Source organism: Cervus elaphus, chromosome 18 (assembly GCF_910594005.1).
Source record: "Cervus elaphus chromosome 18, mCerEla1.1, whole genome shotgun sequence".
In the NCBI taxonomy this organism is placed as follows: Eukaryota; Metazoa; Chordata; class Mammalia; order Artiodactyla; family Cervidae; genus Cervus; species Cervus elaphus.
In genome coordinates this window covers 72,492,871-72,516,843 of record NC_057832.1, presented here as the reverse complement: position 1 = coordinate 72,516,843, position 23,973 = coordinate 72,492,871, and the positions used below count along the sequence as shown (strand labels likewise).

The window sequence follows — 23,973 nt, the reverse complement described above, 5'->3', positions numbered from 1 at the left end:
TGACTGGGATGCTGGTAAATATCAAAGACTCATTGACTAGCTCAATACTGGGAGCTAACAGGTACACGAGACCAACAAGGGGTTTCTCAGGACCCCATGCCACATGCATCCTCAGGAAGGAAAGAAAACAACATGCATGAAAAGCAACCAGACCTCTTCTGTGAGAACTCACTTTTCGGGCAACATTGGTGGATAGCCTCCTGAGTACCCTCAGGGATCTCAAGCCCTTCCAGGCTGTGCTGACCCCTATCTGACCTCCCAGCGTGAACCCCTGATCCTTCTGCTCCTCCAACCAGCACAGGACCTTCCTCCAGTGAGCGAATGGGAAACATGGACTCTTTCTTTCCATCTGACTGTGTGTCACCCCTCAACACACACTGGCTTAAATGCCCTTTGACCCTAAGCCTCCCTGGAGTGAGTGTGGATTCCTAACACTAGAACATATGGTTTAGTTTCTTTGAAGGAGCAAATTTGCCGTGCCCTCCACACCCCACCTGTACAGTGAGGGCTGCATTCTTTGTTATGTTCTGTTTCTTTCTAAAACACTCTCATTGGTGAACAGGACTGCAAAGTGGTTTAGAGCATGGACTCTAGCATTCGATGCCTAGTTCAAACCCTATCCTCACCATTTACTAGCAGTGAGAACATGGGCCCTGGGTTTCACATCAGTAGGATGGGCATGATGACAGCAACTTATCTTGCAAGGTTGATATGAGGATTAAAGAGTTGATATGCTTAGAGTGCCTGGCAGTGGGAAGCCTTCTGTGAAGCAATTGCTAGTGTTCTTCTTCTCATCATGACACTATCCTAAGAGGCAACAGCAAGTAGGTAGTGAGAGTACTCTGAATTTAAATTCAAATGGATTCGAGGGTCCATGGATTTGGGGGCAAGTCACTTAAACTCTCTGTGCCTAAACTTCCATGTTTGTAAAGTCAGGTCAAAACATCCTTATGCGTAGGGTTGTTATTGTTGTTGTTGCCTCAGTGGTAAAGAACCTGCCTGCCAATGTAAAAGACATGGGTTCGATCCCTGAGCCAGGAAGATCCCCTGGAGGAGGAAATGGCAACCCACTCTAGTATTCCTGCCTGGATAATCCCATGGACAGAGGATCCTTGCAGGCTACAGTCCACGGGGTCGCAAAGAGTTGGACATGACTGAGCATGCCCATGCAGAGTTGTTATGGGGATTAAAGGACCTAGCTGATTTGTCTGGACTTCTTGCACACCAGGTCCTCAAAGCACTAGTCTGTGCATTGTTTTCACAATGGACAATTATTACAGTTGGTAGCAGTGGCTGTGAGATGAGTCCTCTTTCCCTCTCCATCCCCCTTGCCCTGGCGCCTGAGAAACAGAGCATCCCCATGGCAACAGCGGCAGCTGGTCCCTTGATAAGAGGAGCTGGAGAGGCAGCAGCCGCCACTGCCACTGAGGAGCCGGCCCAGCTTCAGAGAGGAAGCGCTTCCTTCCCATCCCTTGCCTTCTCATCTCAGCTCCTGCACTGCCTGGTAAGTGCTTCAGGTCTTTACTCTGAGAACATTTACAGTGAGAAAAGCAAGTTCCAATAAGCTACTGTTTTGTGGTTGCTAAGACAAAGAAGGCTGCAGCTGGTGGTACAGGGGGTGTGAGGGATAAGGGTACTTTCTGGAGCAAGACTAAGCCAGGGCTAGATGGGGACCTGCGAAAGTTACCACTTACAAGTCATTTTCCAAGAGAAGTGGAGTCCTGAGTTCTCTAAGAACCAGAGCCCTCAGAAATTAAATTGCGAAGTTTCACAATGAACACAGGTATATTTGTGTATTCATAGAACACTGTGGAGAGGCTTATCTTCCAAAGCTGAGAGTGTCCTAATCAAAAATCCTTTCTATGTCCTACTTTGAGTAATAGTCATTCCTCGAGGAATACTGCAAATTTAGGTCTTCTAAAGGAACAAATTTGATTTTTAAATGTGGTATTTTTGACCTGAATTCAGTCCTCAGGTTAAAAATAGGTTTGACAAAAGATATGAATTTTTACACAACCAGAGGGTACGTTAATCAGATATCACATTGGGCTGTGGACATAACCTTCTAACTTTTTATTCTGTCAAGTAAATCCAAGCCTGGCTAATATAGGGAAATTCTTTAGAATATCACATGACTCCGCTAAGTGTCAGCTTGCTCCTGACAGTCAGTGTTAGCATGTTCCCAAGGCCTGGAAACGGGTGTTCTTCAGTTGGTTTTTATCTTTCTCTCTCTCTCTCTTTTTTTTTTTTTTGCTTTGAAAAATAAAAGTGTGTTTTTTAAATTAATTTTTGTTGGAGTATCGTTGGTTTACAATGTTGTATTAGTTTGTATTGTATAGAGAAATGAGTCAGCAATATGTATACATGTATTCCTTCCTTTTTTGGACTTCCTCCCCATCCAGGTCACCACAGTGCATTAAGTAGAGTTTCCTGTGCTGTACAGTATGGTCTCCTTTGGATTGTTCTTATCTCATCATAGCTTCAGAAAAGGCCAGAAATGACAAGGAAATGGTTCCAGTGGTTCGATTTCGAGGTGCATGTTGTAATTGCAAGAAGCAGCCTAAAAGAGCAAAGAAAGCAACTCACATTCTTGAAATGGTAGCATATACTGGGAGCTCGACACACATTGTATTATTAACACTTTCAACAGCCCTGGAGAAGAGCCACTACCCTGCCCATCTCACAGATGTGGAAACTAAGTTTCCAAGAGGACATATAACTTTCCCAAGTTCACCAGCTAGAGAGCAGGACCGAGCAATTGTTTCTACCTCATATTGCCTGAGGGCACCAAATGCTCATAGTCAGTGAGGGGTTTTCTGTCTATGAATTCAGCCACATATTCTAACACCCACCTAAGAATCCACTCATTGTTAAGGACAAAACGCCCAGAGCCTTTTCTGACCTCATACTCAATCGATCTGTTTTAGCTACAGAAATAGCATGACTGTCCTCCTGAAAGAGGAATCAGCTCTGAGCTAATGGACTCCCCAGGTGGCTCAGAGGTAATGAATTCACCTGCCAATGCAGGAGATGCAGGAGATGTGGGCTTGATCCCTGGGTGGGGAAGATCCCCTGGAGAAGGAAATGGCAACCCACTCCAGTATTCTTGCCTGGAGAATCCCATGGACAGAAGAACCTGGCAGACTACAGCCCATGAGGTCACAAGAGTCAGACACAACCAAGCGACTGTTCACACACACCTGAGCTAGTGGAGTTAGGGTCCCTCCAGGCATCCTCAGCTTCCGCAGGCTGCTCTGGCATGCCTGTCCTGCAACCATGCACTTCCTTCCCTGCAACCCAGTTCCCTAGACCTTTCTGTTTCTGTTCTCAAAAGAGAAAGACACTGTTGTCATTAATAACCCCTAGGTATTGACATCAGTTTATGTAGCTCCTCTCAGTCGCATTTGTGTTTACAAGTGTGTCTCTGAGAAGAGCAACATGAGAATTAGCAAGAGGAATTACAACAGTTCAGTGGTCAGGGTCCTGAAAACCTCCTTAAACCCCTGAAATACCATCACCTGGTCTCTTGCACATGTTACACCAATCCAACCACATTCTCTCAAACAACAAGGAGAAGAGTCAGACAGACCCATGCTTTCTTCTCTAATGGGAAAATCCAAAAACCAATTTTTTTTTGTTGTTAAAGTCAACATAAATTCACTCTGTAGCAAAATCTGACATAAAAGATAAATGATTTTGTAGTTCAGCGTGAATGCTCACATTTTTGCTGCAGAAGTAATGCTTGTGGTTGTGGCACTTCCTGTGACCTCTCTGGACAGGCTACATAATCATAGTTTCCTGATTTCCACCACACAGGTAGCCCCAGGCTTTTCAGAAGGAGGGAGGGCCGATACTGACAGTCACAGTGGCGTTAGAGTTGTCACTGTGTGAGTATTAAAATTCAGAGACCACACTGAACCAATAAGTGGAAAAGAATGCTAAAGAATTGCAAATCTTTGTCTAGAAAACAGTTTATAAAATACCCTTAAGGCATCTCTTCAGTCCCTAGCCCACCAGGTGCTTAGGTATGAAAGAAAGAGCTGATGCTTCAGAAAGTTCCCAAATAACAGGGAGCTGCTGAGGGAGATGATGAAAGCTTCCCTGGACAGCATGACAAAGGCAACATCCATTTGTTGTGCTTGGTATGGGGACTGAATTCAACAGAGGAATGCATGGGCACAGTCAGGAATAGGAAGTAGAAATATTCCATTTCCTAGTTTAAGAATGAGGCCAGCTCCTGATTTATAGCAGCTCAATTATCTGGAGCACCCCTTCTCACTGAGGGTAGAAAAGCAGAGGGAATAAAGAGATGGAGAACATCTTCTATTATGTGCTAAACAGGCACATAAAATGACAACCCTCAGTAAGGCGATGCTTAACTGCAAATCTCTCTCTTTTGTATATTTGTTCCTTTCTTTGTGTGAAGGTTTTCTGCCAAGAAGATTGTAGTGATATCATCCATAATAAAAGTAGCTTCTAATTCCATGGGCAAAGCACATCCCTGCCCAGCATGGGGTAGTTTTGTGATGTAAAATCCCAAATGTGAAAAATCATTTCTCAGACCCCTGCAAACAGAGGTTTGCCATCATTCTTTCACTCACACTGATTTAAAATAGTGATGTTTTCCCCCATAGACACTAGGTGCTGTCTTGAGGAGCAATCATGCGTCAGTTTTGTGACTAATCACCAGGGAGCCTTGCCTTGTCCAGGGACTTCTGAACTTCACGCAGTTCACCCGCCAAGAGCAGCCTCCTCTTTCTCAAGTCCAGTACTGTGAGAGCCAATTTTCTCAGATGAAGGCTGGCCATCCCATGGTTCAGCATCCAGAGGAAAATGAGTCAATGACTTTTCAAATTTTTTCAGTTCCTCGGCAGGTCTTCCTTACCCAGATATCTAGGAAGGTATAGATAATGTTATGTAGCAGTGACTGCCATCAGCTCAATTCCTACAATGTTCAAAGCACAGAGCTACTGTTTAATCATCACAGTAACTCTACAGAATAGTTACTATTAAGTCTATTCTACAGATAAGAAAACTGAGGCTAAGAATGGGAGACAGAGAGGAACATACGTCCCCAGGTACCAGTCTGTGGGTACCCCAGGAAGACGCTGACTTTGGCAAATTCTACCACAGAGGCTGCAGCCTATAGGGAGAAAGGGCAGAAATGACTGTATTGCACTTGGGCTTCATCTATCCTCGTGACATCATGATGATTTAGTCACTTCATCAAAGTCATGTAGCTTTTAGTTAAAAGACTGAGATTTAACCTAGATCTATTTGGCTTGAAAGCTCAGATTCAAATTAAATAACCAGTTATTGAGCACATAGGAGCAGTCATATGATCCAAGTGAAAAGACCAGCTTATCATAGTTTGGAGAGGAGAGGGTACTCCCGCCAGAGAGGACCTAGAGTAGAAGGTAAGAGGTCTGGGTTCAAGTGATGATTCTGACTCTTAAGTATGTAATTAATTGTAAGTCATTTTAAGCTCTTTGAGTCTCCATTTCTTTTTCTAGAGAATGAATATTTTAACTAGATCCTGCATGGGGTGACCTTCAGCCCAAAGTCTATGAAAGGGCCCATGAATTTCTGCCCAAAGAGATGAAAGATTGATTTGAGTAGGTGCACAGTCCATATCTGATGCCTTTGCCTCCAGACCTCAGTCCTAAGTCCCCTCATCCCAAATGATGGTCCCATAGCTTTCTTCTTCATGCAGGCAGGTAGGAACCGGCCTCCCAAGTTAGCAGTGTACTTCCTTATGGTTCCAGGGAATTGGCAGTCTCCACACAAACACTAAAAACAATGGTCTGAATTGATTTCTGCTGAAGTCACTCAGAGCAGTCAGTCTTCTCAGAATGACACTAAAAGCTGGCTCAAGTAATCTGTTAATGGCTCCATCTGCTCCACAATGATCTCAGCTTGTAGGGGGAGAGGCCCTCTAGCCTTCCCAGAGAACATTGGCTTATTCCTCAGCAGACAACTGAGTTGAACTAATTCTATGAGCTTGAAATATTAACGCAGTTGGTGGGTGTATTCTTCTGCATACCGGTGATCCAAGCATCTCAAGAAAAGAGGACAAACTGGGTCATTTAAATAGTATTCCTCTCCAACCATTATTGCTATGGTAGAACATGAGTAATAAATTATCCAAAAGAAATAGAAGATAGGCAGACTCTAATGAAGATTTCCTATAAATCTCATCTAATGCATTCCTCATTCAGACCTGACATATGTCCATTCTGAATTTCTACTCCTCCTAGACAATGGCTACAACTAATAGCTCTGAAAAGTTCAATGGATTTGCGGTTTGGGAAAGATTGGCAATGGCAGGGGGAGGGGGAAGAGGAAACAGATTTGCTCTAATGTCAGAAATCTCTAGGGAGAACACAATAAAGATCTATTTTGAGACCTGGATATTTTCCTACCAGAATTGTAATATGAATAGGGAAGAAGTCTCAATACTTCATAGTTACAAGCATGTAATGGTAGAAAATCAGAAACCTTGTTCAATGTGGATTCAAAGGAACCACTATTTTAAGAGTCTTGGGTCACTAGTGGAAGTTTGCAGAAATAGAGATAGATCCAAGCATGGCTATTTAATAAATGTGTGACTGAACACATTAATTAAATTTTTTTATCCTGTTTTCTTACCTTTGAAGTAGGCATAATCCTACTTTGCAGAACTCATCCAAAACAAAAAAGAAAATTCAGGCAAGGTTTAATCAAGATTTCCTGTAACTCCCAGCTAACTCATTTCTAATTCAGACTTTATAAGGTTTCATTCTAAAACTCCCACAGTACTTCTAAAAGATGGCAAATACTGAACATTTGATACATGACAATTACTGATGAATCTGTATGTGTGTGTGTGTATTTGTGTGTGTGTGTGTGATTCATTTATTTTGGCTTGAATATAAAGTTTAGAACTTCTAGTAGCTAAGTAGAAAAAGCAGACTTAAAAATAGGATTGAATTGAGAGCATAGCAGTAAATGTTCACTACATATACTTATTTATTAAGTGAGTGAATAAGCAGAAGACATACTAATGGTCTTGTTTCTATACTTCGTGGTGCTGGAGAAGATATCCACACACCTGCTCTCCTTTGATGATGTCTACTGAGCAAATGCAGCCTCTGGAGCTCTCAGAAGACAGACTGGACAAGCTAGACCCTCGCTGTGGCCACTTAGGTAAATGCTACAGTGTGAATGTCAGTGGTGAAAGTCAGAAAGGGGGCGTCTCTGCCATTCAGTTTGCAAGCAAGTCAGAGGGAGGTTCCCTGAAACCTGATAGTTTGAGATTTCTGGTGACAGCCAACACCAGATGGACAGGCAAATAGCCCGTGGGTGTGGGGTCTGTCATGTAAATATTAGCTGAAGCACTGGAGAGAAGTTCATTAGAATTTAAAAAAGAGAGAAGAGGCATTGTCCTCTTTTTTGGGTCTGACAGGGTCCCAGGCAGAGCATTTTTGAGGCCATAAATGGAGAGTGGCAGTCTAGTTTGTTTCCAGTATTTCCCGACACACTTACACCCCATGTGCAGTGCCAATAAAATATTTCAAATATCTCTCTTTGCCTATCAAGACAGAATTTTAAATAGCCTTTTTCTGCTTTATTGTCAATCTGTTTCCTTTCCAGAACTGACTTTCTGCATAACCTTTGTAATGAAAATACCAGAAACATTTCTGCCTTTACCCATTTCTAAAAATGAGACACTCAGACTTTTGATGGATGGGCCTTTTGCATATTCATAGCCTTTGTTTATGCCTCGCCTGGTTATGACTCCGCGCCCCCCACCACCTCTCCCTTCTCCCCATTTACTATCAAGATATGTTGTACTCAGGATTTCTCCAAAAATCGGGGAAATGCATTTGAAGTAAAAGTTAAAACTGAAGGAAATGTCTTGCTCTCTGTACGGAGCCCTGAGGGGCACCTTGGGGTTGAGTGGTGACCCGTGACTGGGCCATAGCCAGCCTGTACCTCCAGAGACCCCACAGCTGGGCAGTACCCATTCTGAGCCACTTTCATTCATTCAGCAAAGGTCTACAGTATGTATAATGTGGGGGGAGATTACTGTGCTGTGTGGTAATAAAGTTTTGAAATTACATTTTCAGCCAGGCATTGAAATACGTAGTCCCTGGAGCCTGGTTTTAACCCTGTTGCCATAACCTACCAACAGTGGAATCTTTAGCCTGTTAGCTGGCCTTCTAAACCTGTTTCCTCATTACAAATTATGGCTAAAAATACCTTTCCTTGTGGGCATGATACGAGAACTAAATGAGATAACGTATTCAGGATGGTGAGAGTATTTAACAGCTAGTAAAACACAGGCATTGACGAATAGGAGAAGGTATTGGTCTATCCCACACAAGAAAATGAGACGAAATCATCAAGTTGATAAGTAGCACTCAGTAAAGTCCCCCTGTCATCTCCTTTCTTGTGTGCATAGAAACTTAAAATCATATAGGCCAATGCCTTACACATAGTACAATTTAAATAAGTGTTTATTAAATTGAAATGATTGGATGAAATTATTAAAATCTCCTAAATAGAAGGAAATATTTACTACTATTGGCTGGAGAATGAAGCTATTTGATTTTTGGTTATGTATTATGATCTTTTGATGATGCAGGCATAATGATGTATGGTTACTAAATATGTCTGGTGATCCATTCCTCACACATATTTGTGTGTGATCAGTCACTCTGTCCTGTCCGACTCTTTGCGACCCTATGGATGGACTGCAGCCTGCCAGGCTCCTCTGTCCATGGGATTTCCCAGGCAAGAATACTGGAGTGGGTTGCCATTTCCTCCTCCAGGGGATCTTCCCAACCCAGGGATCAAACCCGCATTGCCTGCGGCGTCTGCATTGCATATAGATTCTTTACCACGGAGCCACCTTGGGTCTTCTAAAACAAAGGATCATCCAGATATAATGTCCAATAGACCATAAGCAACTTGGAAACAAAGTATATGTTTTACTTCTAGTTTAAGTCCTAGCTCAATGTCTGACATATGTAGTAGGAGTTTAATCAACATTCGTTGAATAAATAAGTGAATGAATGTCACAGGCTATGTGTAGACCCATAAAACTAAAGTGAAAATGTTTGGCATATTTAATCCTCCGTGTTTTAAAGAAGCTCACCTGAATGTTTTCACTAAAAAAAGAAAGAGAAAGCAAGAAAGGACAGATGAGAGGAAGGGAGGGAGGAGAGAAGGATTGAAAAGATCCAATTACTCCCTAAATTTCCCCAACTTCATTCCTAATTATAGATCTAGCCAGGCAACATCCAGGTAATAGTTTCTGTAGAAAACAGATAGTTTCATTGCTTTGCAGTTTCTTAGAATCCTAACAAAAGAGCTCTTTATACAAAATATATTTGAATTCATTCATTCAAGCATACATTCAACAAATATCTATTCATTGTTACTAAGGAGATAAAACACAAGACACCTCTCATCAAAGAGGGCAGGGAAAACATGCATAAATAATAACTAGATTATCCTTTAAAGGCGTTACATGAGTAAAAACGCTATGGATATTTATAAAATGAGAAAGGACATGCAGGACTAGAATTGGTGAGGTAAGATAAAGATGGGGTGGGGTGAGAGGGTTGGGCTTTCCTCTGAGCCTTTGGGAAAGTATTGGGGGTTAGCAATGGCCAGAGTGAACATTTTTTAAGTATCTGAAATATACCAAATGTATCAAATGATTTACCATCATCAACAAATTTAATTCTCTCTGTCTTTCTCTCTCTCTCTCTCACACACACATTTGCATTGATTTAATATTATCCCCATCTTATAAATTGAGAGAATATTAAAGTTCCTAAGTATTAAGACTCCCCCACACACACACAAAAAAAGGAAATTCTGGCCAAATTCTCAGAACTAACTTGAAACAGTCAAAATTTTAACTCAGATCTGTCTAACTCACCTAATCATTGTTTCAACATGCATTTATTGGTGGGAAAAACAATTAAGAATAAAATTATCGAAAGGATATATAACCTTTAATCTCCAAGAAGGCTCTATCCAGCTCAGGAGATAGATCATTAGGGATTGAAGTGCTAAAACAACGACAGAGGAGCTCAAAGCAGAGCCACAGAAACCAAAGCACAGAGGAGTAAGACAAAGCAGAGAAAACACCTTACTGGGCAAGGGAGGGCATCAGATGGAATTAATTGTGTACAGTGACATCTGATGGACCTGATGCAGAATCCAGACTTCAAAGGCTTTGGTGAGGTAATGCAGGGGAGTGGGGAGTGTAAGGAGATGAATAAGAAGATAAGAGGGCCTGGGCTGGGATAAGTAAATAGGAGAATTGTAAAGCCAGGGGGCAGTGTAAAGACCAGTGCTGAAGTGCAAGCGTTCACCATTGGTGTGACTTGATCAGCCATAGAAATGAAAGCTGTGAGGAATAGACAGAACCTTGCTGCAAGACCAAAGAGAGAATAAGGCTCCCTACCGGCCCTTGGGCTCTCCGAAGATAGCAAGGCTTGAGTAAAGAAAATCCAGGAGGAGCGTTCTGACACAGAGAACCTGTTCCCCAGTCTGAAATGTAACTTAAACCCACTCTGTGGCTTGCTTAAGTGTATTTTAAAGTTCCTCTTTGCCTTGATTATCCATCCCATTTGAGTTCCCTTCATTTGGAGTTTTACAAAATTCTAGTTTTCCTTTTATTGCATACATCCACGCATGCAAATTCCTCTCATAGAAGAGGCCACAATCAATAAATGCTTTTCTTTCTCAGACCAAAAGATTCCTCCCTCCCATCAGATTTAACTGTAAACCAACCAGTCTGTGACTGAACCCTTGCTCATGTCATATCCTTTTTTTTTTCTTTGTATCTTGTCAAAATCAGATGATCTTTCAGACCAGTTTATTAAGGATTGTGATCTCAAAAAGAAGCCTATAAAGGGGAAAAATGCACAAGTCACCCTGAATGTTGAGTCAGACCAGAAAAAACCAAGGAGAAAAGACACACCGGCCCTGCACGTCCCGCCTTTCATACCAGGTAATGGACAGTGAGGTCAGTGTGCACGTCTGTAAAAGGGAGCCCCTGCCTTCTAGACCGCATGGATCTTACCTTTTTTTCCCTTAAATAGTTCGATATTTCTCAGTCATGGGTACAGTCTCTGCATTTGCCTTAGTTACTCTAAGGAGGGTCACTATAACATATACATTCTAAAATATGAGTGGATAACACCGAACAAGTTTACTTCTCTCTCATCAGTGGAAGTTGGGGGAGTGGAGAGGCAGGCTTTGCTCCAGTCATTCAGGGACTCAGGACGATGGCACCGTCAGCACCTGGCTTCTAAAGTCACCGAGGCACGGGCATCCGGCAGACCCAGGGCAGACAGAGTGGGGGTTGGCAGGCACACATACTTCCTTCAGTCACTTCCTCACCCGACTGCAAGGGGGGCTGAGAAACGCAGCCCAGGTCTGAGCCAGGAGGAGAACAAAACAGTCTTGGGAACAGCTAACGAGTCTCTGTGAAAACCGTGCATGTGACTTGTGACGCTCTCTTATTTCCAAAAGTTTTGTCTTATTTCCCTTACCCCTTCCTTGCAGGCCATTTATTTAATGTCCTCTCTATTCACAACCTACTCTTGGGGAGACAAAAGAAATCGAACTTTTCCTTTCTGGAAAGAAACTTTCTGTTTTATAAAACAGAGATAAGAGAAACACATAACCTGCTGGAATATGCAGTAAGAGATAACATCATAAAGGAGGGCCTCAGATAAGGACCCTGGGAGCTCAGTTTGGGCTATGAACTGTAGACTGTTTTCTAGAGGAGGCTGTTTTTAGAGAGTTTGTGCATAATGGAGAAAACGTTCATGTGTAGAAGAGGGGAGAGGAGGCAGGTGGTGGAGAGAACTAGTTAAGCCAGTGAAGAACATAGTAGCACGTAGCTTATGGAACAGCAAATGCCCCATAGTTCTAACAAGGGTAGGCTTCGGCAGCAGACAAAACTTGGCTCAATTCCTCCAGCACATCTTTGCCTCACTTTCCTCAGCAAAGTAACAGTAGTAGTATTAAAAAATCTCATGGTTTTGTGAGGCTAAAATGAAATCAGTCATGTAAAACCCTTTGTATAAAGCATGTTATCTAGTATAGCCTCCATGGATGTGAATTCTTGTGATAAAGAAACTGCTTTTATTAAGATATTTGAAAAGTTGATTATTAAGATGATGCTTGCACATCACCAGGTGCATGTGTAAATACAGACACACTATCCTTGTGTTCCAAGACATATGTGTTTGACCCTGTTTCTCCCTCTGTTCTCCTAACTATGCAGACGTCCTTTCAGAACATTTAATTACAAGATACGATGTCCAAGACATGCATCCAAAGGGCAAAATGAGTCCAGTTCTTCATAACACTGACCTGGAACAGAAAAAGCCAAAGAGAAAAGACACACCTGCCCTGCACGTGTCCCCCTTTGCAGCAGGTAAGAGAGCTGGTGCAGGGCATTTGCAAGGGGTGCTGGTAACGGGTCAAGAGCCTTACCATCGGGAGCGCCACGGGCACAGCCTTTGCCCCGGCCCAGCAGTCTGTGTCTCGCAGGAATGTTCACGGGAGGAGTATTTACTGCCGCCTCTCAGGTTTGCCTCCCTTGGCAGTTTCTCTGGGGCTGACTTGGAGCTGGGTGAGGATCAGAGCGTAACTCATGCTTCAGCAGAACTGGTCAGAAGCACTGAGTCAATAAAATAGAAATGTCAGTGGGTCCTTGAAAAGAAAGTAAATATCCTCATCCCCAGTCACCCAGGGATCTTGCATCCTATGACTGATGGTTGATTCTCCCAAAACACCTGGATATATTGACCAAACCCTCAAAAGAAGAGAGAGAGGGAGAGAGGGAGGAGAGAGAGAGAGCAAGCTGCAAAAATAATGATAGCTCTCTCTATGTGAGTCAAATCAAACCAAAAAATCTTGCTGAACTATGGGCACAATCCCATACTACAGGGCAGCCAGTGTATGAGGTAGTCTTGTCCCTGAGAATTTTAGGTACAAGTTGGGAAACTGGGGAATGAGACAAGTACAGACAGGGTCAGAGTATAAGATGCGAGTGTGTGTGTTTGTTTTATATAGATAGTCTGGGGTGGGAGAATGACAGAGGAGAAAATGCATTAATGTTTATTGAAAGCCTACTAAATGTTAGGTACTGGATTTGGCATGTCTCATGGATTTTCAAAAAATCAACTGAATAACACAGTAAAGTAGATATCATCTCACTTTACAGATATGGAAATTGAGAGAGGATTTAAGTAACGTAGCTACTCTAAAATCTTTTGTTGATGAAATTGATGGATGGATAGCTGATTAGCTAATTGATGATGCAATGATTAGAAGGACTGGTGAATGGATCAAATCATGCTCATGATCACACACTGTTATGTGACAGAACTGGGGCTCCAATCCAGGTTTGTCTCATCTGTGAGCAGTTTTTCATTTTATCATGCTATGATTTGGACCTATAGCATTATAGCAATCCAGAAGAGACACTTTTGGGAGACAATGAAATTTAGTCATTATTATAAGACTGTATTTTCCCATGATTTCATCTAATAACAAAATTGAAAGGTGGCTCAGAAGACATCATGAAAAGGCAATCAGGGAAGCAGACAGGGTCACTGATTTCTGAGAAGAGCCAGGCAAAGAGGCATGAAGCATGAGGAAGCACTTGTCTGGAGAAATGGACTGAGGACCCATCCGTAGGCTGTGAATCTACCTTAGCCATGCTTCTTATAGGTTCCATGCATCCCTACCTGCCCCCTTGATGCTCAAATCCTTCACATGTTTCCTCCAAGCTCTGCCTTTGTCCACGTCTAGTCACCTTTTACAACAGCCAGCTTTAAGTCTCTACCAACAGACACCTCCAAGTCCAGAATGAATCTTTTTAATTCTAAACCTTTTTTTTCTTTTTAAATTGGAGCTGGATGTGCAAATACCAAGACTTTGTCCTCTTTTTTAGTATTGTCCTTATCTTTCTTGTTGCTGTTACTGTAGCTGTTATTTAATTGACTTACATCGAAGACTTTTTTGATCAAGTCATTAGAAATGGCCTGGGATTGCGTTATGTTGCTGGTATTGACCTTGATAACTGGTCCAGTCCCTCCTATGTAGCCCCCACTCCTTAAGTATCTGTTGATTTGGTATTATATTCGGCAGTTATGATTCAGCGTTTCAAGCATTATTCAGCATTTCTCCATTAGGATACTGATTATTTTCTGCTCATTCTTGTATTTACTTTTATTGAAGTCCTTCTAAGGGAAGACTTGGAAGAAGAACAAAACTGTTTATGGGCAGAGAGTTACTTTAGTACACAGCATTGAATATGGACTTTGGAGTCAGAAAGGTGTAGGCTTGATCTCTGGTGCTGCTTCATTCTAGCTTAATGACTTTGGGCAACTAACATAAACTAGAAGAACTTCCTTTATTTTATCCATCTCTTAAAGAAGAACCATAAAACCCATCTCCCAACATTGTTAAGAAACTTAAATAAAGTTTATAAAGCACCTAGCACACTTCCTGGCTTATTGAAAGTCTTCAGTAAATGTTAGTTCACCTCCATCCTCTTTTCAACATTATATTCTTTGAGATGCTAAACCATTTCAAAGGTGAGAATTTTTCTAGCCACAGTGTTTTACCTCTCCATGGAAAGCTGCTGATTCAAGGAACTTCCTAAAATGTTGAGCTCTCTTTCTCTGGCAGTGGAGGCCCCCTACATCCCAGAATCGATATTCTAAGAGAACAAGCTTCCTGGACAAATAAAAAATGTTTATCAAACTGTGCAGAGTACACAGGAGTGTTGGAGGAGGGGTTGCTGTGTATTCATAGACTATACACATTATCGAATTCCTTGAATCAGCAAATCTCTGTCTTGCAAGTATTTGCAATTATCGTGTTCTATGATTCCGGCTTTTATTAGCATATTAGCTGAAGTACTTTATTTTTGAAGAGCCTTTTAGTATCTAAAGATTTGGCAGTAATCGAAATGTTAGTTAAGCTGACAAGGATAGAGCCTTCAGCAGATGTTTAGAGAGGCTCACATTGGTTTTAATAAGGATGATGAGAGGAATTCGCAGAAAAATGCTCTCCAGAGACTTCTCCTCTCATTAGCCCTTGGCAAAGGGAGGCTGGACAAGGATTCACTCTCTCCTTTAAATTTCCAGCTAACTACCTTCTTTCCCGGAGGTTAATGAGCTTTTGTGACAGGTTCCAACTGCCAGACAACTCCTCTGAGCAGTTAGGAGTCATCTTGGGCTTCCTCTCCAGCCCAAGCTTTGCTCTCGGTGTGACCCGAGGTTGCCAGGGCCAAAGAGCTGCGGGGCAGGGAGCATTGGGTTGGGATTGATCAGATCTGAGTAGCCAAGATCCGCTTAAAAATCTTTAGTTGAGATCTGTGGCAAAAGAAACAGGAGAAAGTAATGAACAATTTGGCTGAAAGTCTTGAAGAGAAGCCTCCTAGGTAATTGATCCATGAACTATGAACACTTGGAGATCAAAGCTTAGTATTGTACTTGTAGAAAGGAGACTGACGTGTCCTTTGAAAGTGATGTCTCTTCTGTCCTGCCGAGAATAGAGCACTCTCTCTGGTGTGGTTGACCAGGAACGGTGGTGTCTTAGGTCTGACTGCCTTAGATCGACACACATCTGTGATGCAGGTGACCACCTTCGGATGGTGCTCTGGCTGGGATCATGACTGAAGACAGCTTGCTGCAGAGCTAATTGACACTTTAAAGGTCTTGGACTGACAGCTTCAGCCTTAAAAGCACATCAGGTTCTGAGAAGTAGCCAAGTTCCCTAAATTTGCCTACAGAAAGAGTGGAAGGGAAAGAGTCAACATTTTCTAAATCCCTACTATATTCCAAGTCTTGTGCTAGATATTAGAATATCCTCTGAGACTCTCATAGTTTGGTAGGGCAGACAGATGTCTTGTCCAAAAATTCCTATAAAGTGAAAAACATTTTAACAGAGGTTCATGTAAGCTGTGAAAGTGAAAGTGTTAGTCACTCAGTCATGTCTGACTCTTTGTGACCCCATGGACTGTGGCCCATCAGCCTCCTCTGTCCATGGAATTCTCCAGGCAAGGATACTGAAGTGGGTTGCCATTTCCTACTCTAGGGGATATTCCTGACCCAGGAAACAAGCCCAGGTTTCCTGCACTGCAGGCAGATTCTTTACCATCTGATCCACCAAAGAAGTCCCCATGTAAGGTGTGGTTGAAGCCAAGAAGAATGTTGGACTAGATCTTTCTTGATGGGATTACCTCCTATGGGAGATACAAAGTATGTTTTCTCCAGTTTTACAGATAAATAAACTGAGATTCACACAGGTTGAGTGACCTACTCCAAACTGAATGAATGGCCACTGAAAGCAAAGTTTTCCAGCTCTGAAGCACATTGCTTTGATAACACACCTTTGCTTCTACAGGAAAATGTGAGGATCATATTGAGTTAAGCCAGTTAAACCAGACTAATGTTCATCAAAAGTAATTCATCTTTAAATGACCAAAGGCAATGAAATGAAGCATCAAGAGTAAGAACATAGAGATGACATATAGATGCTACTGATTTAAGCCTCATCCTAGGCAATGAGATCCATGAAATCAAGAATGTGACAAGTTACCATATTTTTTTCATTATAAGACATTAAAGTGAATGGTTAACTACATTAAAATAAATGTTAATTCATTTTCCATTTGAAATTATCTCCTGTGTCCCTGTGGAAAGCCTAGCCTACTTTGGGAAGGTCTGATCTCTTCCCTTCCCTGAAATCTCAGTACTTAATTTTTTCCCTGCCCAGATGCTTGTATAACTTGGTGTCAAGGATACTAAAAATAATCAAAATGTTGAATTTAGAAAATGTAGAGGAACCAGAGGTCAAAATGCCAACATCTACTGGATCATCAAAAAAGCAAGAGAGTTCCAGAAAAACATCTATTTCTGCTTTATTAACTACACCAAACGTTTTGACTGTGTGGATCACAACAATCTGTGGAAAATTCTTAAAGAGATGGGAATATAAGACCCCCTTACCTGCCTCCTGAGAAATCTGTATGCAGGTCAAGAAGCAACAGTTAGAATTGGACATGGAACAACAGACTGGTTCCAAATAGGAAAAGGAGTATGTCAAGGCTTATATTGTCACCCTGCTTATTTAACTTATATGCAGAGTACATCATGAGAAATGCTGGGCTGGATGAAGCACAAGCTGGAATCAAGATTGCTGGGAGAAATATCAATAACCTCAGATATGCAGATGACACCACCCTTATGGCAGAAAGTGAAGAAGATCTAAAGAGCCTCTTGATGAAAGTGAAAGAGGAGAGTGAAAAAGTTGGCTTAAAACTCAACATTCAGAAAACTAAGATTCATGGCATCTGGTCCCATCACTTCATGGTAAATAGATGGGGAAACAAAGGACATAGTGAGAGACTTTTATTTTTCTGGGCTCCAAAGTCACTGCAGATGGTGACTGCAGCCATGAAATTAAAAGATGTTTGCTTCTTGGAAGAAAAGCTATGACCAATCTAGACAGCTTACTAAAAAGCAGAGACATTACTTTGCCCACAAAGGTCCATCTAGTCAAGGCTGTGGTTTTTCTAGTAGTCATGTTTGGATGTGAGAGTTGGACCATAAAGAAAGCTGAGCGCCAAAGAATTGATGCTTTTGAACTGTGGTGTTGGAGAAGACTCTTGAGAGTCCCTTGAACTACAAGGAGATCCAACCTGTCCATCCTCAAGGAAATCAGTCTTGAATATTCATTGAAAGGACTAATGCTGAAGCTGAAACTCCAATACTTTAGCCACCTGATGTGAAGAGCTGACTCATTTGAAAAGACCCTGATGCTGGGAAAGATTGAAGGCGGGAAGAGAAGGGGATGACAGAGGATGAGAAGAACTCAATGGACATGAGTTTGAGCATACTCTGGGAGCTGGTGATGGACAGGGAAGCCTGGCATGCTTCATGAGGTTCCTGAGGTTGCAAAGAGTCGGCATGACTGAGTGACTGAACTGACTGTCCACTTTGAATCCACCCAAAATTGGATTAATGTGAAGAAATCTCAAGGAAGGAAGGATGGATTACTTGGGAACTCAGCATGGCTCACATGTTCTCCTACCAAGAGAGCCTACATTCCAAATAAAAATTCAAACTTCTGTGTGGCTGGTGTAAGAGAAAATATTTCCCACTGTGTTTCATAAGTGATTTATGCAAAAGCCTTAGTTTCAACCAGACTCCTAAAATTGTTTTTCTCCTCCAATAAATATCAGCTAATTGGTAAAGAACCCACATGAACAAACTAGTGACTGAATCAAATGAATAGTCATTAAGATCAAAGCATAGTTTTCATTAATTTGCCACTGTTGAATGGAGTCCAGTGTTGTAAAAAGGCCTCTTGTGGTGCACAGCTTTCCTCCCTCAAGTTTAGATCTTTATGAAATGCTTCATGAACAGAAAGGTCTCTAATTACAGAAAGGGTGGGGGATTGTGCAAGGCAGTGGTGGGAAAACAAAGCTGATAGATGGAGTGAGATGATAGAAAGCATGGAAGACTGGCCTTGGATCACAGCTCCCTTTCCTTTTATTAAAATGACCCCATTTCATAACTCACAGGATGAGCAGAACCACCCAGACCTTGAATGGCCTTTTCTGGGTTGAGCAGTCCAGAAAATGGTGCTCAGGCTTCTGATTTCCATAGATCAGTAAACTTTTAAAGCAAGATATTATGGATTCTAAAAGAGGGATCACAACTTTGAGTTTGCCTAGTGAGGATGCTGACAAAACAGCCATCAAATATCATAAAACAGCCATCAAATTTCATAAAAGAAAGAATATTTTAATCCCTTAAATAAGAGAAAGAATTGTTTTTAAAATAAGGACTATTTTTTAAACCAGAGCCATAGAGCTGTATGAAAAAATTCACTGCATTTTTCTTGTTTTCTCATTTTGCTCTAAACCACATGAACTTTATCAATCTACTAGCACTGACATTCAGAAATGGCATGTTCAGAGTCTCAGTTCAGTATTTCCCCCAGATGTTAGTAAAATATGTGTAGTTTGACTTTATGAGGTTTACCAGTTCTTTTCTAAGGGAAAATAAACTAGCAAATTGTGCAAGCAAAGGAAACACTAAGTTGCTCACAGATGTAGCACTGTGCTAAGCATTATTTCATACTTCTTATTTAATTGTCACCATAACCCTTAATATAAGTATTAATGCCCTCATTTTACATACAAGAAAATTTCAGTCTGAAAGTGTAATCTGGCCCAGTACAGATTGAGTGGTAGAATGAGAAATCCAAAGTGGTTAGACTCCCAAATTTGTACGTTTTCCATCCTAATTGCTGCAAGCATAATTGCAGAATGTAGAGAAGGGGGTGAAGGTTGCCTGTGTCTCCCAGGCTGAGCATCTCTTCTAAGCAGAGCAGTATTCTCATTGAGTCACAGTTCCTCTGGGAAAGCCAAATAAGGCCACTCAGTGCCACTCTCTCTCAGCATCTTTAGCAGTTAGCTTTGCAACCACTAAAACTTTTCTGGGTTGCCATGCTCCTGTGAACCGTCTATGCTGTAAAGTCATCTAATATTTTAATTAGAGGCACTTAATTGCAGATCTGTGCTTTGTTTTTCAGGTGTGACACTGCTCCGGGAAGAGAGACCCAAAGTGATCACGGAAGATGATGAAAAAGATGGTGACAAGATAGCTATTTAAAGACATTTCCCCTGAGACCACTTGCAAATAGGTTAGATTGGTTCCCTATGGCGACCTAGCAAAAAATAGACTTGTTTCTGCTCTCATTTTGTCATAGTCCACCTTTAACATCCAGGCACCTTTTCCCCAAAAGACCCATTATATCAGATCGCCAGTCACCTCTTTGTCTCTTCTTTCTTAAATCTAGTTTCAATCCCACTGCTTCAACTTTCATTTTTCTGATGAAAAGTGGAAAGAAAGCAGACCATCTTAAACTTGGTAAATAATAGGGAAAGCTTTAGTGCTCAGCCTCTGCATCAATTCATGGAGCAAAGAACATGGATAACGTGGGAGGGAACTCTATATTTTTTGGTTTGTGCTGCCACGTGGACTTGACTTCACATCATTCAACACCAGTTCAAGTGGGGGCTCCCTCGTGCCAATTAGGAAGAGAATGTGTGGGTTCTAACCCACTGATTGCTTTGGAGAACATAGTCTTTTATCTCTTTTATCCTCTCTCGAGAGTCCAAGTGTCTCTGGTAACATACCTAACTAAGAGCCTTGTAACTGATACCCTTTAGGATGTATGTGAGCTGGGGGAGTCAACCTAGGCAACCATGCCTTGGCTGAAAACACCACACATAGGGAGTGTTTGTCTATCTGGAGAGCTTAGCAATATACCCTAGTTTTAAAAAGCTTAATCATGTTGACCTGAAATTTTGTGTGTTGTGTCACAAGTGAACCTTTACTAATGATAAGTAGAATACCAATATTCACGATGAATTTACTTTTTAAAAACTTAAATAAGATCAATGGGAGGCCATTCCTGTACTTCTGGCAGTCTCCCTTGTTTAGACCCCAGTAAGCTTTCATGGGTGAGAGGGGAAGGTGTGGTGTTGGCTAGTAAGCAGGAGTCTATGCATAACCCTGGTGGCAGCCTGCAGTCTGTGGATGAGGTGGAAAGGCTTTCTGCCCAAGGGCCTCATCCTCTGGATGATGGAAAGTGGGGAAAGAGGAAAGCTATTGTTCAAAGGTATTAGGGTGGATATTCAAAGAGATGCTGGCTGAAAGCAATCGTTTGGAAGCTTTGTTTACACTCTGACTCTATCAGTTTGTTAATCCTTTCTGTCTTTTTGTCCTTCTCACAAATGTGGAAAAGATGCAGGATCCTGCTAGTAATAAAGATGCTTCTGGTAACAGGATGCATCTCTGTGCACATTTCTCCTAAAATATCCTATTTTTTTTCACAGGAAGAAGAGGTTGCAAGAGAGACTTGAGAATTGTCATGTTTGTTTTTAACTCACAGAGAGTTTAAAACGTTTCAACCAACCATTAATATTTAATAATCTGATCAGGAGAATTTACATAAAATCCTAGATTTCCAGATTCTCTTGAAAAAACACCTCAAGATCTGGCCAGCCTGATTTAGAAGCAAAGTGACTGTCAGTGGGTGCTAAGCACCAGTCCTTTTAGGAGAAAATACATTCTCCAGCTCACTGTCTGCTCCACCAGGTGTATTTCTCCCTCTGACTTCACCCTCCAGCCTTCATATTTGAGTCTGGAACCCCTGGTGATGATCCATACTTTGTGTCCCTAATGATCTCTCCCTCTTTGATCCTAGTACTCACAGCTTTGGGAGGAGGTGAATAAAATTGTGGCCAGGATGCCAGTTGAAGCATAAGTGGTGAAACAAGCCACCGTAACATCTTTCAAAAGCCACATGCAATTACAGGTATTAGATAAATAGGATTACATCAGCACCAAGGGATTCTTAGTAAGAAAACACAGATGAACTCTCATCTATCAGCTTCTCTGTACATGCCTGGCATACCTGAAGCCATGCCCACAGGGTGTGCTCAATAAACTTGCAGGTGCTCAGAAAAGCCCTCCTCGTTTCTGACTTCCTAGAATGGGGTGGAAAGTAGACTGGCAGTTGTAGAGACAAAGACCTTGAGTTCTTGCCCTGAATGTGCAACACTGAGCAAGACCTTAGAATTCTCTGTTTCTTTATCTTGAAAATGAAGGCAATAATCCCCACTTTACCTTCATAGTCTGAGAATTACATAAGGTATTAATAACATATGGCAAAGGGTATAGTAAGCTCTATTCATTTTTAACAGGATACTTTTAAGATGTGTTCAGAATATGAACTGTGCCTTTTCTATTGCCAAATCCCCATTGCCTGGTTATTAAGTCAGTAGCAATTATGTGGAATTTAATCACAGCCTCTGGAGAAGTACTTGAAGAGGGAGATCCTGTCCCCTTAACTGAAAGACTAGTCCTACTCTTTCCAGGAAGATGGTCTTTGTAATACTCGCAGCCTCAAAGGAGCACTCACAGAAATGGTGAGGGACAATGCTAGTCAGAACATCTCAGCAACCCTGGATGTCACTGGGTAATTTGGATTGAAGCCAAGTCTCCATCACTTCCCTTGATGCATGTGGCCCTTTTCTGAGCAGGTAAATTAGAAGTTTAATGGTTACAGTTACATTTGGATTAAAATAGTTTTCAATACATTTTTAATAACTTCCCTCCAGCTAAATAATCATCATATTAAGAAAATAGATAAATAATCATCATATTAAGAAAATAGGGGAGGGGGGATCGGGATGGGGAATACATGTAAATCCATGGCTGATTCATGTCAATGTATGGCAAAAACCACTACAATATTGTAAAGTAATTAGCCTCCAATTAATAAAAATAAATGGAAAAAAAATAAAAAGATAAAATAAAAATAAGAAAATAGGAGCATTATATGGTAACCCATTCAGAAAGAAAGCCCCAATTAAAGGCAATCCCAATAGAATTGGTAAATCATTTGGCCTTTTATTCACTCTGAAGGTATCTATCCCAAGCCCAGGCTGCCTGGGAGGAGGAGGGACTAGACAGGAAACTCTCAGCTATCTTTCACAAAACCTACACACAGCACTGGTGTTTTCATTTAAATCCAGATCCTCTTTAAAAGCTGCTGCCTGAGTTCACACAGTTCAGTTCTGTTGCTCAGTCGTGTCCGACTCTGCGACCCCATGGATTGCAGCACACCAGGCTTCCTTGTCCATCACCAACTCCCGGAGTTTACTCAAACTCATGTTCATTGAGTCTGTGATGAGTTCACACAGCCAGCTTCTAATGCTTAATTATCACCTGGAGAGGCAGAGGCAGATGCTGACAAGATGTGGATAGGACCACAAAGGACTCAAGCAGAGTTTCCTTTTAAATGCCATTAAATGAATTTTCCCTCCCTAGCCTGGGTTGTCCACACTGTTTTCTTAAAACAAGGATAGACTGAGATGGCATGTGGCCATGAGAGTAGGTTGATGGAGCAATTACTTTCCCTAGCTACAGGATGGATGTGTAGATTCTCTGTCATCTAGTGTGGATGAAGCTCCGTCAAAACTTGTAATTTCTAAGTGTGAAAGAGTTACTCAGAAAACTCCCCAAGGCAGTGAATGAATGCACAGGAAACAGATGGAATAAAAATTTCCCCCTCCTGGTCTCCTGGACATAGGATTGCCTTTGAATTGGCTTGAAAGTATCATTTCTATACCAGTTCAGAACATGGTAAGGACCATAATCCCTGACCCAAAATCTCAGGGCAGGAGACTCTCCATAGATATCTGTATTCATAGGGAAAATAATGTAGTATTTGAAATGAGTTCTGCCATTGAAAAATCCAAGATATCAACTTGCCTTTCTCAATAAGAGAAGGATAGGTTATTTCCTAACTTACAGTAGCAGGTCCTTCCTCCAAGATAAGATTCCTCATCTTTCAGGAGACTTGTTGAGAAGAAGCAGAAAATGGAAGATAATTGGGCTCAACCAAACCAACATCACTCTACCGATCTGGTGCCAAATGTGAGCTTTGAGAGTTGAGTAAAAAACAGTGAACCACAAATCTTCATGTCCTTGCAATTAAGTGTTAGAACTTCAGAAAAACAGTATTTATCCACCAAATCATATATAAACTATATGTAAAATGTATTATTTAGTCACTATTTTTTAATGGACCGGAACCTGGTGGTCCGGAGTCGACGATAAGAAAGTAAGAGAGAGAAAGAGGCTGATATCCCCTGGTTTACACGGAAGGCCAGTAAAGCCCTGTTCTTAGAGCTTACACTGCTGCCTGTAGGCACCAGGCGTCCTCTCAAGTGGGTGAAGGCACACTGCGCCTTCTCGAGAGGGTCTTAGAAGCCCGGGCAAGAAAGTGAGCTCAGCAGGCCTCCGCACTCCAAGGAATTAGCCTAAAAGAGAAAGAGGAGGAGAGAAAGAAAGAAAGAAA

At 41.7% G+C, this 23,973-nt stretch overlaps 1 protein-coding gene across 2 annotated transcripts; it reads left to right on the top strand.

Annotated features, from left to right (window-relative positions):
• The first annotated feature begins 1,369 nt into the window (after positions 1-1,369).
• On the top strand, positions 1,370-22,508 carry PPP1R17 (protein phosphatase 1 regulatory subunit 17). Of its 2 annotated transcripts, XM_043872553.1 has the most exons (6): positions 1,370-1,504; positions 7,079-7,185; positions 10,859-11,011; positions 12,296-12,448; positions 19,633-19,743; positions 20,942-22,508. In XM_043872553.1, the coding sequence occupies exons 2-5, from the start codon at positions 7,104-7,106 to the stop codon at positions 19,710-19,712; spliced, it is 468 nt and encodes a 155-aa protein (XP_043728488.1). In that variant the 5' UTR covers positions 1,370-1,504; positions 7,079-7,103; the 3' UTR covers positions 19,713-19,743; positions 20,942-22,508. The 2 variants fall into 2 exon arrangements, with proteins under 2 accessions (XP_043728488.1, XP_043728487.1); XM_043872552.1 differs by lacking the exon at positions 20,942-22,508 and having other exon boundaries at positions 19,633-20,893.
• The last annotated feature ends 1,465 nt before the right edge of the window (positions 22,509-23,973 follow it).